Below are 13507 nucleotides of genomic sequence, written 5' to 3'. Positions count from 1 at the left end.
ACAAACAAGTCCGCATCGGAGATCCCTGGGACCCCAGCACTCTCTATGGGCCTCTGCATACCAAACAAGCTGTAGACCAGTATCTGGCAGCCATTGAGCAGGCCAAGCAGCAAGGAGGCACTGTGGTTTGTGGAGGAAAAGTGATGGACCGTCCTGGTAACTACGTTGAGCCTACTATCATAACAGGGCTGGCTCATGACGCTCCTATTGTCCACACAGAAACCTTTGTTCCCATCCTCTATGTTCTGAAGTTTAACACTGAAGAAGAGGCTTTTGCCTGGAACAATGAGGTTAAACAAGGCCTTTCCAGCAGCATCTTCACCAAAGATATGGGTCGTGTTTTCCGCTGGCTAGGGCCCAAAGGCTCTGACTGCGGAATTGTGAATGTCAACATTCCTACCAGTGGAGCAGAGATTGGAGGAGCCTTCGGTGGGGAGAAACACACCGGGGGAGGAAGAGAGTCAGGCAGTGACTCTTGGAAGCAGTATATGAGGCGTTCAACATGCACAATTAACTACAGCAAGGATCTTCCGCTGGCCCAAGGAATCAAGTTCGAGTAAACCATGAAAAACATCTATCAGATGTTTAACACCTGCAGCCACAGTGTTTAAAAATGTTTACTATCTGGTAGAAATGTTTTTGTTTTTTTTAAATAGGGTCAAGTGAAAACAATAAGAGCACTTCTGGTTTTGGTTACCTCCAAATTAAGCAGTTCAGATAAATGCTAAACTGGATTGTTGCAAGTTTTTAAACAGTGGAAAAAAAAGAGTACATGTAATATATGAACAATGGCATTATTATTTCTTTGGATACACCCTGGGGTGCCTCACTACATCTCCTTTTGGCAATTGACAGTTTGTGGTACTGAATTTAAAATTACGGTTTAAAATTTTCTAAAAGGTCAAAGTGTTCTTGTGTGTTTCAAAGCAATATCTAGTAAATAAATCACTTTATTTTTCTAAACAATAATCTCAGTAGACATTATGTAATGAAAGTATTTAACAATTCAGACTGTAATGTTGCTTCAGCTGTGAAATTTGTTCAATAAAAATACTTCATTTACACGCATATGGCCAGCATTTTTTTCAAACAATAAATCCCTAACAGTACTGTTAAAAAAATAGTAGTTATTATGTCCATTCAAGACTATAAGTAGTGGTTGATAGGTTTGTAAAATAGTGGCTAAATACACACTATCCCTTTAACAGAAATGCTACCCTGTCCATAAGCTCGCCCTCCCTTTCTGCTGCTCATACTCCAGCTCTGTCTCTCTTTTTAGTGATCCTCCTCCTAACAGCATCTCCACTCAAGCAGAGAGCCAATACCACAGGCTACTACACCACCCATAATTCATGCCATTCAGCCATTCAGGACATAACCAGGAAAATTTTACTTCCTCTGCCAATCATCAGTGCTGGAATCAGGTACTTTATCAGCCTTGTTAATGTTTTGTTATTTTGTGTGCGTGTGTGTCCATGTCTTGTGTAGTGACGTAAAGTAAAAACTTAAAAACCTGTGAAAATGGAATAGGAGGGGCAATCAGTATTACAATTATCAATTCTATGATAACAGCCTAATAAAAAACTACATCTTTTCCCCTAGTTACAGCATGGTCATTTATGCTTAAAGTAGTTGTAACACATCTGATTTACAAAACAGAGGATTCCAAACTACTACTTATACCTCTTGTCATTGAGTTTCTTCACAACAGCAAAATCATTGAACACATCCTTAGTGGTTGCTAATTAATTAAATTAATGTTTTTCAATTATTTTACAGCTATGTAGGCTACTATACAGCTGTCGTCACAAAACTTGACTTACACTGTGCCTCTGTAGTTGACAGTGTGACTCTCAGCACTACATGAAAAGCATTATCACAGAAACAAGGAGAGCTCTTCATAGAAATGCCACCCTGAGAGTCCGTGATCCAACAATAGCACAGAGATTAGGCTGCTGCCCGGGGAAAGGATGGTCACTATCGGGGCGTAAATGTAATCAGCAAGATTCTTTACTTTATTCATCAGTTTCTAATATGAACAGTGCTTAGCTTTTTTTTCACTCATTTGGAATTTCTTTTACTTTGAACCCAATATTTATTAGAACATAATTTGATTACACAGTTAATCGTGCCCACTGGAAATCTGTACATAAATCATGCAATAAAATAAGGTTTATTAAACAATTAAAAGTATAAAAGGCTTTTTATGTGTAACATGACCTTTGTCCAGTACAGTTTTACTCTCTCAGTATTTTACTACTCAATTTGAATGTATATAGCAGCAAGTCAGACACAGAGAAGGTAAAATACATGTAGAAATATGTGTGTAGAAAATCCAAATGGAGTAAGTGGCTAATGTTTGTCTATTCAAAAAATATATCCCCATTTGGCCAGTTGATCTGCCCTATTCCCTGCTTATAAAGTTTTTTTCTTTGAGTTCTTCATGCCCACTTGGAGGTTTAAATTAGACTGCATCTGTACTCATGGCATAAGAAAAATTTGACAAGAGTGATAGTAGTGACGAGCCTCTCTCTGCACTCTCCAAAAGGGCCTTCTCTCAATAATCCATTATGCACTGCAGCTCTGGCTCTCCCTGGTATTTCTCCTACCTTCTTGACGTCAGTTGCCATTTGTGAGGGTTGCCCAGGCAACGGCCAGCCTCCCCGGGAGATGTCTGGTGGATAAGACGGCCCTGATAAAGCCTTTTAAGGTTGTACTGTTGCTACAACTTTAATTGTCTTTGCTACAGTCAGAGTATCACATGCAGGTTATCAGGATGTGTCTGTGTATCTGCACACAAGATGGGACTGAGCAGAGAAATGTGTAAATTAAAAAGTTACATCCATCCATCTTGATATAGATCACAGACTGATATTAGCTTTCCAGTACTTTTGTTCAGACACCTATTGTAAGAACTATGAATAAGACTATTCAAACATGGACATACAGTATCAGCAATGTTTTAATGAAGTTTGCTGATGTATTTCAAAGTTAACTGATTAAATCAAAAATAATTTCTCAAGACACATACCAATAACTTTAAAGAACCAAGATTTAAAAAAATGAATTTACCAATAAAATGTAACAGAAAATATTGAACAAAATTGCTGTTACAATACTAACGTACTAAAGTTAATGTTGTATCACACGTTATCCATGTCCTCCACCTGTTTTACATTCATGCAAATATTTCCTCTATTCGGCAACACTGTACATGATACCTTTCCGGGCTCCAAGGAGCTATTTATAGTCACAAACATGTGTGCCTTTGGTTTTTTCAAACATCAGGCTATTGATGGGCTATTTTTACAGTGACAATTTGCTCCCTCCCTCTCCTTTTGGTTGCCAGGCAATGAGCTGAGGGACCTGATTGGCCGAGAATGTGCTTTTGGCCACTCTGACACTGAAGCGTAATGAATTCAATACTCTTTATGGAGTAAGACAGCTGGACATAGTTTTATTTTATTTCAGAAAATAAAAAGTTGAATCATATATATGCAGCCTGTTCCCTAAAATGAGTAGGCCTATGACACACCTTAGGGTGTGAATTCAATTAGACTTAATCTGACCCCATGCCTCCCCGAAAGGAAACCAGGCCCTGGTAACTTTCATCTTGCCATCATTGATTGTGGCTCGTGCAGCGATATGGAAAAGCCTATCCCACTGCTCCCTTTCATTGGCCACATTAAAAATTCATCCTGTCCTAATGGGGAGAGATCCTTTTCAATGGGACCACTGCAGGCCCACTGAGGAGTGAGTCTCTGCACAGCTGTCCTCTCTGCTATGGCAGGTTTTGTGGCCATTTAAAATTAATGTTGCACATTTTAAAGTTGTCTTTAATTTCTTAATTTTGAAAATGTATTGTGATTTCACACTGGCTATTCTTGCTATAACATTAATCTAAATCTAAATTGTACTTTTCTATTTTCTCAAAGTTCTATTTGTAATTCCAAATCGTGATATACTACAAATTAAAATGATTAACTGTCCCTGTGCATTTTGTGATTTCTGATAATTTTCTGTTTGCCAGTGCTTTACAGATATTTACAAGACATAAAATGTTTAAAAAGAATGTTGCCGTTTTTGTAATAAGGAATCACTAGCAGTACTATGGGCTTCCTGTGTCCTATTCGGTTCCTTTTTGTTGAGGGGGCTGACAGTCAATACCATTCTGCGTGCTGGGTTACTTAACCAAATCAAAACTATTTTAAAATGGACAGATTAGATATTACATTGCAAACACGTGAAGGCACAACCATACAAATAGTTATAGATAGTTTTCTTACTTGAAAGTGCGTGAAATGGATGATTAAAAACTCAAAAATACTCGCGCACTCAGCCGCACGCACCCCTCAGTGTAGGCTGTTGCCATGTTCCCACTTTCATGGGTGTGGTGATTAGCTTGCTTGGAGGAAAAAAAATAGTGAAATCCAACCGGGCTAGTCGCGTTCAGGATCATTAAAACTGCCATAGTTGCCCCTAGATTAATTGTACTTTATTTACGGTTTTCTTCACAGTTAGGACCATGGTTGTCGTGTGAACACGGAGCAGTGTGGCACGGATTGGAGGCGCGGACAGAGTCGAAAGCCTGATTCAGGTAAGACGCGCAGATATCTTGATATTTGTGTCATTTTGCTGTTTCCTGTTGCATTTGTACGGTTTATTATTGAGTTCCAAAATATTATATGCAGTGTAACACGTATTTCCATAACGTCACGTTGGATCGTAATACTTTGACATTACAACAATTACCCCAATTGTATTTTGTCATGTTAACCCAGCTGGAGAAATATACCGTTATCAAAACGCGGCCTTTCGGACTGTCAAACGACGCGACACGCAGGAAACTCATTCGTGTAGCCAGCCCATGAGCCAGCCACAATCACATCTGCTCATTTCACATTTGGAGTTTCTGGGTTTTGTTTGCACGACTCTCTGCGCTGCGTGTTCCTTGGGGATTTAATATTCACAAATGATTCACCTTGTAAATTTTGAGCTCTTTCTTTTTTATGAGCGCAAGAAGAACCAGCACAAGTTTAATTTACTTGGTATTATAAATATGAGTGCTAGCGAGAGAAGTTGCTGGCATCATTCTTGTGTAACGATGTGTGTCAATGTACTTAATTCACACAAGATTCTAATTTATCTATTAGCAGCGTTTTTTCCAAAGCGTTTTTTATCCTACAAATGGCAAACTAACTTTAACCTCATATCAGTATCAACTCGTAATGAGAGCATGCAATAATGGCCTGCTATGTGAATAGTGGATAAAGGCACTTTATTTTGTATACAATATCTAAGTCGGTATAGTTTAGTGCCTTCTTTTGTCTAATCCATCACTTGAATCCCTTTTGTTTTGTTTTGTTTTTTTGCTTTATTTGTTTGGTGTTCATTAGATTATCTTTAGTAACCTATAAGGGTTTATGAAATTGCTTTGCCTTACTGGGAACTACCTGGCATTTCCTCCATTCTGCAGATATTTGCAATAGTTAACAGGTCAGGCTTCAACAGGTTCACACACGGTACAGCAACTTGCCTATGAAGCTCTGTGGTAACCTCACAACGACAAAGTTACTATTAAAACTGTGCTAACTTTTTATTGTAATGTTAAAATAATGTGAAAAATAATTATTTAGTTCACTGCATCCCCTCATTGTTGTTTTCCTCTGCTGTGTAGCTGCTTAGATTTTACTGGGGCTGTTCAATTAATCAAATTTGTGTCAAATCGAGACTCATTTGTCAAGTGTTTGTAATGGAGAGGTCTGCAGCCCATCCTGTGGCAGATTGCACATTTGTTGCTTCTGACTCCTATTGCACAGTTTGCCTGCAGCTCATTAATGACATTAATAGCAACTCAATAAAAATGTGACCAGTCTACTAACTAAACTCCGGATGGGAGTGTTTATGACACACTCTGTGTTAATTAGCTTAGTTGACTTAAAGATTTACAGACTATACAATGTCTCTCTCTCTCCACCAGTTGTTTGACACCACAGTCATAGCCATTTTCAATTATTGGTAATTTTTGAAGAATTCAAATTTGCATGTAACCGTCACGGGTTACAAATACTACTTCTAAACTACTATTGACTGGTGTCTGCAGTATGAAGCTGAACAGGTTTTAGCACTGAGTTGCAGTTAAATTAGTCTGACTCTGTGGCACTGCAGCTGCTGCTGGTCAGTGATTCTGACCATGACAGAAAAAGCATGTCACTATGCAAGAGCTACCTGGATGTGTTTTGATTATTATTGTTGGAGACCACCTCTGAGGGGTCAGAATGCTACAGTGATGCTTCTTGTCAGATGAAAAATGCAGGTCACTATACAAGCAAAATAATATTTCCTGTTTCATTACATGAGTGAATGTATATGGTTCTTCATATAGTCAGTGTTCATAGATTTGTTTTTCCATTTATAAATATCAAAAAGAATTGTAAAAAGCAAAGCACACAACAACTTGTCATTCCTAGTTAATGTCAGCAGTGTACTGTCACTCAAAAACACATTTCAGTAATAATTAATTAAACTGCAAAATAAAAAGTCAGTTCTTGTCATGTGTTTTGAATGTAGATCTGCAATAGACACAAGTGGAATGTCAGGGCAGGATCAGCTCTTTGATACAGTGTATTTCTGAGGTATACGGTATAAAAGATGTAAGATCATCATAATGCACGCACATCATCAGCGGTGGACTGACGCTGAAAGCCCCTCTGGCGTCAGTTGGAGGAGGCAGTGACGTTGCTGAGAGCCAGACATGCTTTTTGTCTCTCTCGTGCCTTGTTGCTGTCCAAGACCCCTTTTTACTAAGCATAAGTAAGAATCAGTATCAACAGTCAAGTGATTTTAACATTTGTATGACTTGTTAGCTATTAAACTGTTAAGTTTCTGAATTATAAAATAAGGATGAGTACTGTACAATAGCTGAACAACCACAAAATTACTCAATGAATATGATGAGTTTTTGGCCAATGACCCACAATGAAGGCCCCGATGCACATGAAGGCATATATACATCTGGACTGCCTTATGAATCTCATACTGTACATTTGAAGCTCTATGGCAGGAGCAAAGCGTAGTGCAGTGCCACAACACAAAGGCAGATTGAGCCTGGAAAGGTCAGGGTCTGGCTCACATGGCCTTTTGAACTAGACTGGGGTTGTTTGAAGATTCAGACCACCCTCCAGGCCTCCGCCCGTCCCCACCCTGCCCCTCCCCACACGCTTCAGTCCCGGACAGGATGCCAATGTTTGAGAAATAAGTGTCCCATCCTTTTGCTATATATACTTTTTACATGTGTCTCTTTCTACCATTGACTTACATTGTTCTGGCTTGTGTTGCAGGTGTTGGGGCGCGAGTGATTTCCCGTGCCAGTCAGTATTTGGACAAGAGTGGCCCGAACACCCCACAGTGACAATGAGTGAACTGGAGCAGTTGCGACAGGAAGCTGAACAGCTACGCAATCAGATCAGAGTGAGCCTCTTTTAGTTTCTGTGTTTTGTTAGTTCAGTCATTTCATATAAAATGTCCAAAAGTGGTGATCAAGTCATATGTAATGATAATAATATTGTTATTGTTAATATGTTTTTAGGATGCTAGAAAAGCTTGCAGTGATTCCACTCTATCACAGGTAAAAAAATAAAAATGGTAACAGTAGTAACAGAGCATTCCTTTATGTAAACACTGTAGTTTATAGTTGAATGCTCTTCCTTTGTTTTGGCAGATCACAGCTGGCCTGGACTCAGTTGGCCGGATACAGATGAGGACGCGACGCACTCTCAGGGGACACCTGGCCAAAATCTATGCAATGCACTGGGGGAGTGACTCCAGGTACTGTGCCTTATCTTGTAACTATACATACGAACAGATATAATAGATTTTCCAGTCTAAATGTAAAGCCACTGTGTTAAGTCAATGTTCTTCCTATTTCTTTGTTGATGCATTGCACTGGGGCAGTGACGGCAGTCCCAGGTGTGGGACTATACGGTTACTAGTATCACTTGAGTCTACTAATATTACTAATACTACTATTACCACTAATACTACCACTACCACCACTGTATTGCCACTACAGCTAACACTGGCACTTTCACTGCTACATCTTTCATGTCACTTTACAAATTATATATATATATATATATATAATATATATAATTAATAACATTTCTTTTTTAGATTAATGATTCTAAAAATGCTAACACTATTTTTACTTTTATTCTTAGTAGTTGTACTTAATATGACTGAAAGTCCTCAAGGTCAAGATGAAGAATACTGATTTGTCTTCTTCCTAATTTATATCAGTCTGCCTCAAATATTTTTAGATGTGTATTAATTTGTATTTTTCCGATTGGTGTGTGTGTGTGCGTGCGTGTGTGTGTGTGTGTGCGCGCGTGTGTGTGTGTGTGCGCGCGCGTGTGTGTGTGTGTGTGTGTGTGTGTGTGTGTGCGCGTGCGTGCGTGTGCGTGCGTGTGCGTGTTTGCCTAGCACCCTGTGGATGACCCTGCAGGAGGCCAGTGTTTATTTTGTATACAGCCACTGACATTATGCAGTCACTGAGTTTGGTGGTCCTTCCCTTGATTGTAGTGTAGCACTGTCAAACCACTTCCTGTCCTCGTAGTAACTGATATAAACCTGTGGGGGCATGTTTTTTTTTTTTGGCATCTTAAGACCTTTACACTCCATTTGACAAGTTTCCTCTTATTTTTTGAAAGTTGGGTAATACATTTATTATGAACAGTTGAGGTAATTAAAAAGTTAACCTGAAAACTGTGCAGATCTTTGCCAAAACAACAAGCTAACAAAAAATGCTATTAATCTTAGGTGAAAAGGTTATTGATTTTGTTCTGATTGATATGAAGGTATTTAAAAAGAAATGTCTTTTGCATATGTGAAATGGTACAAATACATATCTTATAAATACATTGCTAAAAAATAGATGCATTATTTCCTGTGAGTAGAGTCCCAGATGTGCCTGCAATTCAAACAGAAAGTAGGAGTGGCTGGCTCACCAGGCAATTAGAGAGGCTGGACATGGGTACCATCCAACTGCATGACAAACAGGATTTCAAAGCTTTTTATTCATATCACTGCTTAAGACTGGCTTTTTGAATGTACAGTGTCTAACACTGTGCGACCTGTTTTTTTTATTACATCTAAGCCTTTCTATTTTTGTACCCAGGTTACTTGTTAGTGCCTCTCAAGATGGAAAGTTAATTATTTGGGACAGCTACACAACAAATAAGGTGAGATGGTGTACTGCTGTTGTGTGTGTAGATATTTATTGCAATATTTGTTCAAAGACTGACTTCCATAAACTTGACTGTCCACAGATGCATGCCATCCCTTTGCGTTCTTCCTGGGTGATGACGTGTGCCTATGCCCCCTCTGGGAACTATGTGGCCTGTGGAGGTCTAGACAATATTTGCTCCATTTACAGCCTGAAGACTCGTGAGGGCAATGTGCGTGTCACCAGAGAGTTACCTGGACATACAGGTAAAGAACACACACTCCAGTTGCACTGGTCATTTGACTATAAGTGACAAAATCATATTTTTATTGTTTTTCAGGTTATTTATCCTGCTGCCGTTTTTTGGATGATAACCAAATACTGACTAGCTCTGGGGACACAACTTGGTGAGCAATGAGCACTTATTATTTGAATAAATTACTTAAAAAAAAAGTGTTAATACCACTACTTGACACTGTAAATAATTCTTTATCCAACTTTATTTTTCTTGCAGTGCATTGTGGGATATTGAAACTGGCCAACAGGCCACCACATTTACAGGTCACACAGGGGATGTGATGAGTCTATCACTAAGTCCCGACTATAAAACATTTGTGTCAGGAGCCTGTGACGCGACATCAAAGCTGTGGGACATTCGTGATGGCATGTGCAGGCAGTCATTCACTGGTCACGTGTCTGATATAAACGCTGTCAGTGTGAGTACCACCCTTTAACCATGGGCTTTCAAATATATTTTATAGATCAGTTTATAGGTGTTTTATATAGGGGAATTATCTGAATACTAACACAAACACATCTGTCTATATATCAATAAAACTGTGACCTATTTGTGCAGTTTTTCCCCAATGGAAACGCCTTTGGAACAGGCTCAGATGATGCTACCTGCAGGTTGTTTGACCTTCGCGCTGACCAGGAGCTGATGATGTACAGTCATGACAACATTATCTGTGGAATCACTTCTGTGGCATTTTCCAAAAGTGGTCGTTTGTTATTGGCTGGTTACGATGATTTTAACTGCAACGTCTGGGACACCTTGAAAGGAGAACGTGCAGGTATGACTAATGAACCCTCTTAAAAACAATTAGAGGGAAGTTTCATCCTTTGGGCCACAGACTCCTCAGGTGTTAAATATTGAGGAAGTGACAAAAGCTGTTTTCTTGCAGGCGTGTTAGCTGGTCATGACAACAGAGTGAGCTGCTTAGGGGTTACAGAGGATGGCATGGCAGTAGCCACTGGTTCCTGGGACAGTTTCCTCCGGATCTGGAACTAAAAGATCCTGATGTACTCAATCGCTGCCCAAGAAGTTCACCACTGCAGCCCCACCTGCGCCTGGAGCCCCCCCCCCGTTGGCCTGGGCTCTTCGGCCATACACCGAGTCAGCTTTCATGATCTGACCTACCCCAGAGATCCACCTGCTGCTGACAACCTGTGAGGAAGTACAAACTCACTCAACCTTTATAAATAATGTTCTTTTTCACCTGTCAATTCAGAATCAACAGAGTTAAACATTTTGGTAACCAATCAATGGTTAAACTAAAACGTGCCCTTTTACCATTATTTCCTTGGGGTAAAACAAGCCTTTGTTACTGAGACTAACAACAAATATGTTGACTGTCAGTGTGTAATATGTAATGTATATAAAGACAGTATATATGTATAGCATTATGTGTGTATATATGCATCATATATGCATATATAATGTGTATGTATATATTTTTGTAGTTTATTTCCCACCCATTTTTATGATTTGGGGGGTTTAGTTTAAATGTACATATCCATAATAATATACAACATTATTTCAGAAATGATTCTTAAAAAACTTAATTTATCCGTGTGAGTACCAGAACAACCTTTAACACTGCAATGTACAATTTCACTTTAAGTTTCTGGTATTGTTGATAATCAGGCCTGTTCTTTGATGTTTTTTTGGTTTATAGGTAAAATACATTTTGTATCCAGTTTCTTCTTATTACAGTGAATGTTTTTTTCGTCCTCTTTTTGCATATTATTTGCAGAATAATTCAGCTAAATTCATGATTTAACATTTTAAGGAAAAACTGAAGGGGTCAAATTTGTATCAAGCTTTACAGAATAATAATTGCTCCTCCGGACTGTATCATCACAACTTAGGAAATGTAAAAGATGTGTGATTTGTAACTCAAACAGTATAGGTCAAATAACCCCTTTCTATGGGCATAGTCACTATGCTGTTGTTTATCAGTTAAACTGGGCCTAAATTGACAAAATGAAAAATCTATCCTTGTCACACAAGTCTACAAAAGTGTGCAGAGTCCTGCAAACTCTGAACAGGACAAATACTAATACAAATACAGGTATTGGCATATGTCATACTTCCACTATTTTACATTTACTGTATGTTAGGGTCTCTATTAAAATGTATGAGATTAGATTAAAACTGGTAATATAGTAGAATAAATTCCTATATCTGACAGAAATGTATAAAACAGTTGAGGGCTAGAAATGCACTCTTATCATTATATCATCAAGCACCTGTTCCTTTGAAAGTAGACTTTCAGTATTAAAAAGTCTTATATTTTGTCTTTTATTCCCATTTTCAAAAAGTAACACTTTAATAATACTTATATGTGTGTGAGTTGGACCTAAACATCCTGTCTCAGGTGCCTCCTATGATCTTGTGTTTGTGGAGTGTTTGTACTCCTGAGATATGGCACTGCCAGTGTGTCCCCATTCTGCCTTACAGATGCATACAAAATATACACAAGAAGATGTGCTATTATTATTTAGAGGAACATTCTGATACTAATGAACACTAAACATACCAGTAGAAACATCTGCAGCTCTGAGCATCATGACACACCCACGAGTGAATGTTGTAGACTTAAGCCTGAAACTTCCTTTGAAATGTAATACTTGAAATGTATTGCATGGCAAGTGTTGAAGTGTGCATCATCTATATCTGTGATTTTTAATGTTACGTTTTCATTTGTGCCAAAACCGTCCACAGACCAGAGCTGTGAACTTGAAAGTGCCAGGCATTTTTAAAAAAAAAAAAGTTTTACGCACTATCCAGTATTTGGCTGAACAGATGGGCTAACAACTGGGATAATTTTTACATGATGTTTTAAGACTATATTGTCTTGGGCCCATCTTGATGATAATCTTAAGGTCAGTAAGATACATGGACTAATCTCTGTCTAAGATTGTAACATGCTAAATGAATATTGGGCATTAAAAAGATTATTATTGTGACTGACACTGAAGTATACACCCTTGTTTAGCAGTAATACAGTATATAGCATAAGCACCTCTGCAGTGCTTGTTCCAAGAGTTAAAGATTAATCGATAAATAGCTTTACAACATGACAAAACACATCATAGACACCACAGCCTTTAACAGCATTGTCGATCAACTGACAGTGGCTCAGATCTAATGACTGTATTCTGAATTTAAAAAGTATTAGCAAAAGTTAACTTAAAATTGTGCCTGTTTTGCTCATTTTAAACACAATGAAAAGGTGCTTAATTTTAATGTGATTTCAGTAGCTGATTCTAAAGAATACACTGAAGACGTCTGTATTCTTATCTGATTTTTCCTTAAGGACTAAGTATAAAATCTGTTAATGTTTTACCATCGCAGCACCATCACAGATTAAGCACTGCCCTTTTATTCTACATCGTTCTACATTGTATTATTTATTTTATGTATTAAGCCAGTAAAGACCAGGGACCTGATGGCCATGATAATCTTACAGTGCTATTGTGTGATAAGTGTAATCACTTGTTATGGAATAATTTTTATAGTCTTTTTCACACCAGACCCTTTTTGTATTTGTACAGTGGCTTGGTGATACTGATATGTTGCCATGAGTAATTGTAACCAATAAAAAAGCTTTTAACCATAAATGTGTCTGTGTGTATGAATGTATTTTACCATTTTAAGGTGCACAGTGTAACTTTAGTGGTAGGTCTGCCACCTCCACATCTCCATGGAGAAGTATTTACTTTGTCCGGAATGTTACTCAGTATGGAATCAAATTTGCCTGCTGTTTATTCAATTACAGGTATTTTTACTGCTAAGAAATACCCTGCCTCTCCACAGATCTGAACCAGTACATGGCCGGGTGGCGTCACCTTCTTTTGTTTCTATGGGGAGAGAGGTTTAATGCCATACTATGGAACATCGCTGGCAAAGCTATAATATCTCCATGGAAACAAGCAGGTGACAGACCCCTCCGCTACAAAAAAAAAAAAAAAGTCTTTATTAATGCAAAAAATTACACT

The 13507-nt window shown here is 38.4% G+C and overlaps 2 protein-coding genes across 2 annotated transcripts; both read left to right on the top strand.

The window, feature by feature from the left end:
• The first annotated feature begins 6 nt into the window (after window positions 1-6).
• On the top strand, window positions 7-1068 carry LOC129412027 (alpha-aminoadipic semialdehyde dehydrogenase-like). Its single transcript, XM_055164692.1, has one exon. The coding sequence runs from the start codon at window positions 144-146 to the stop codon at window positions 558-560; it is 417 nt and encodes a 138-aa protein (XP_055020667.1). The 5' UTR covers window positions 7-143; the 3' UTR covers window positions 561-1068.
• Window positions 1069-4380: 3312 nt separating this feature from the next.
• LOC110160091 (guanine nucleotide-binding protein subunit beta-4) lies at window positions 4381-13129 on the top strand. The gene is made up of 10 exons (XM_020924706.2): window positions 4381-4597; window positions 7341-7470; window positions 7589-7627; window positions 7721-7827; window positions 9176-9239; window positions 9327-9489; window positions 9564-9630; window positions 9738-9939; window positions 10080-10296; window positions 10408-13129. The coding sequence occupies exons 2-10, from the start codon at window positions 7414-7416 to the stop codon at window positions 10512-10514; spliced, it is 1023 nt and encodes a 340-aa protein (XP_020780365.1). The 5' UTR covers window positions 4381-4597; window positions 7341-7413; the 3' UTR covers window positions 10515-13129.
• Window positions 13130-13507: the final 378 nt, after the last annotated feature.

The sequence above is a fragment of the Boleophthalmus pectinirostris genome, unplaced genomic scaffold, assembly GCF_026225935.1.
Source record: "Boleophthalmus pectinirostris isolate CB_2022bp ecotype Guang Dong unplaced genomic scaffold, ASM2622593v1 HiC_scaffold_7, whole genome shotgun sequence".
Classification (NCBI taxonomy): Eukaryota; Metazoa; Chordata; class Actinopteri; order Gobiiformes; family Gobiidae; genus Boleophthalmus; species Boleophthalmus pectinirostris.
This window is presented reverse-complemented; position numbering and strand designations above follow the sequence as displayed.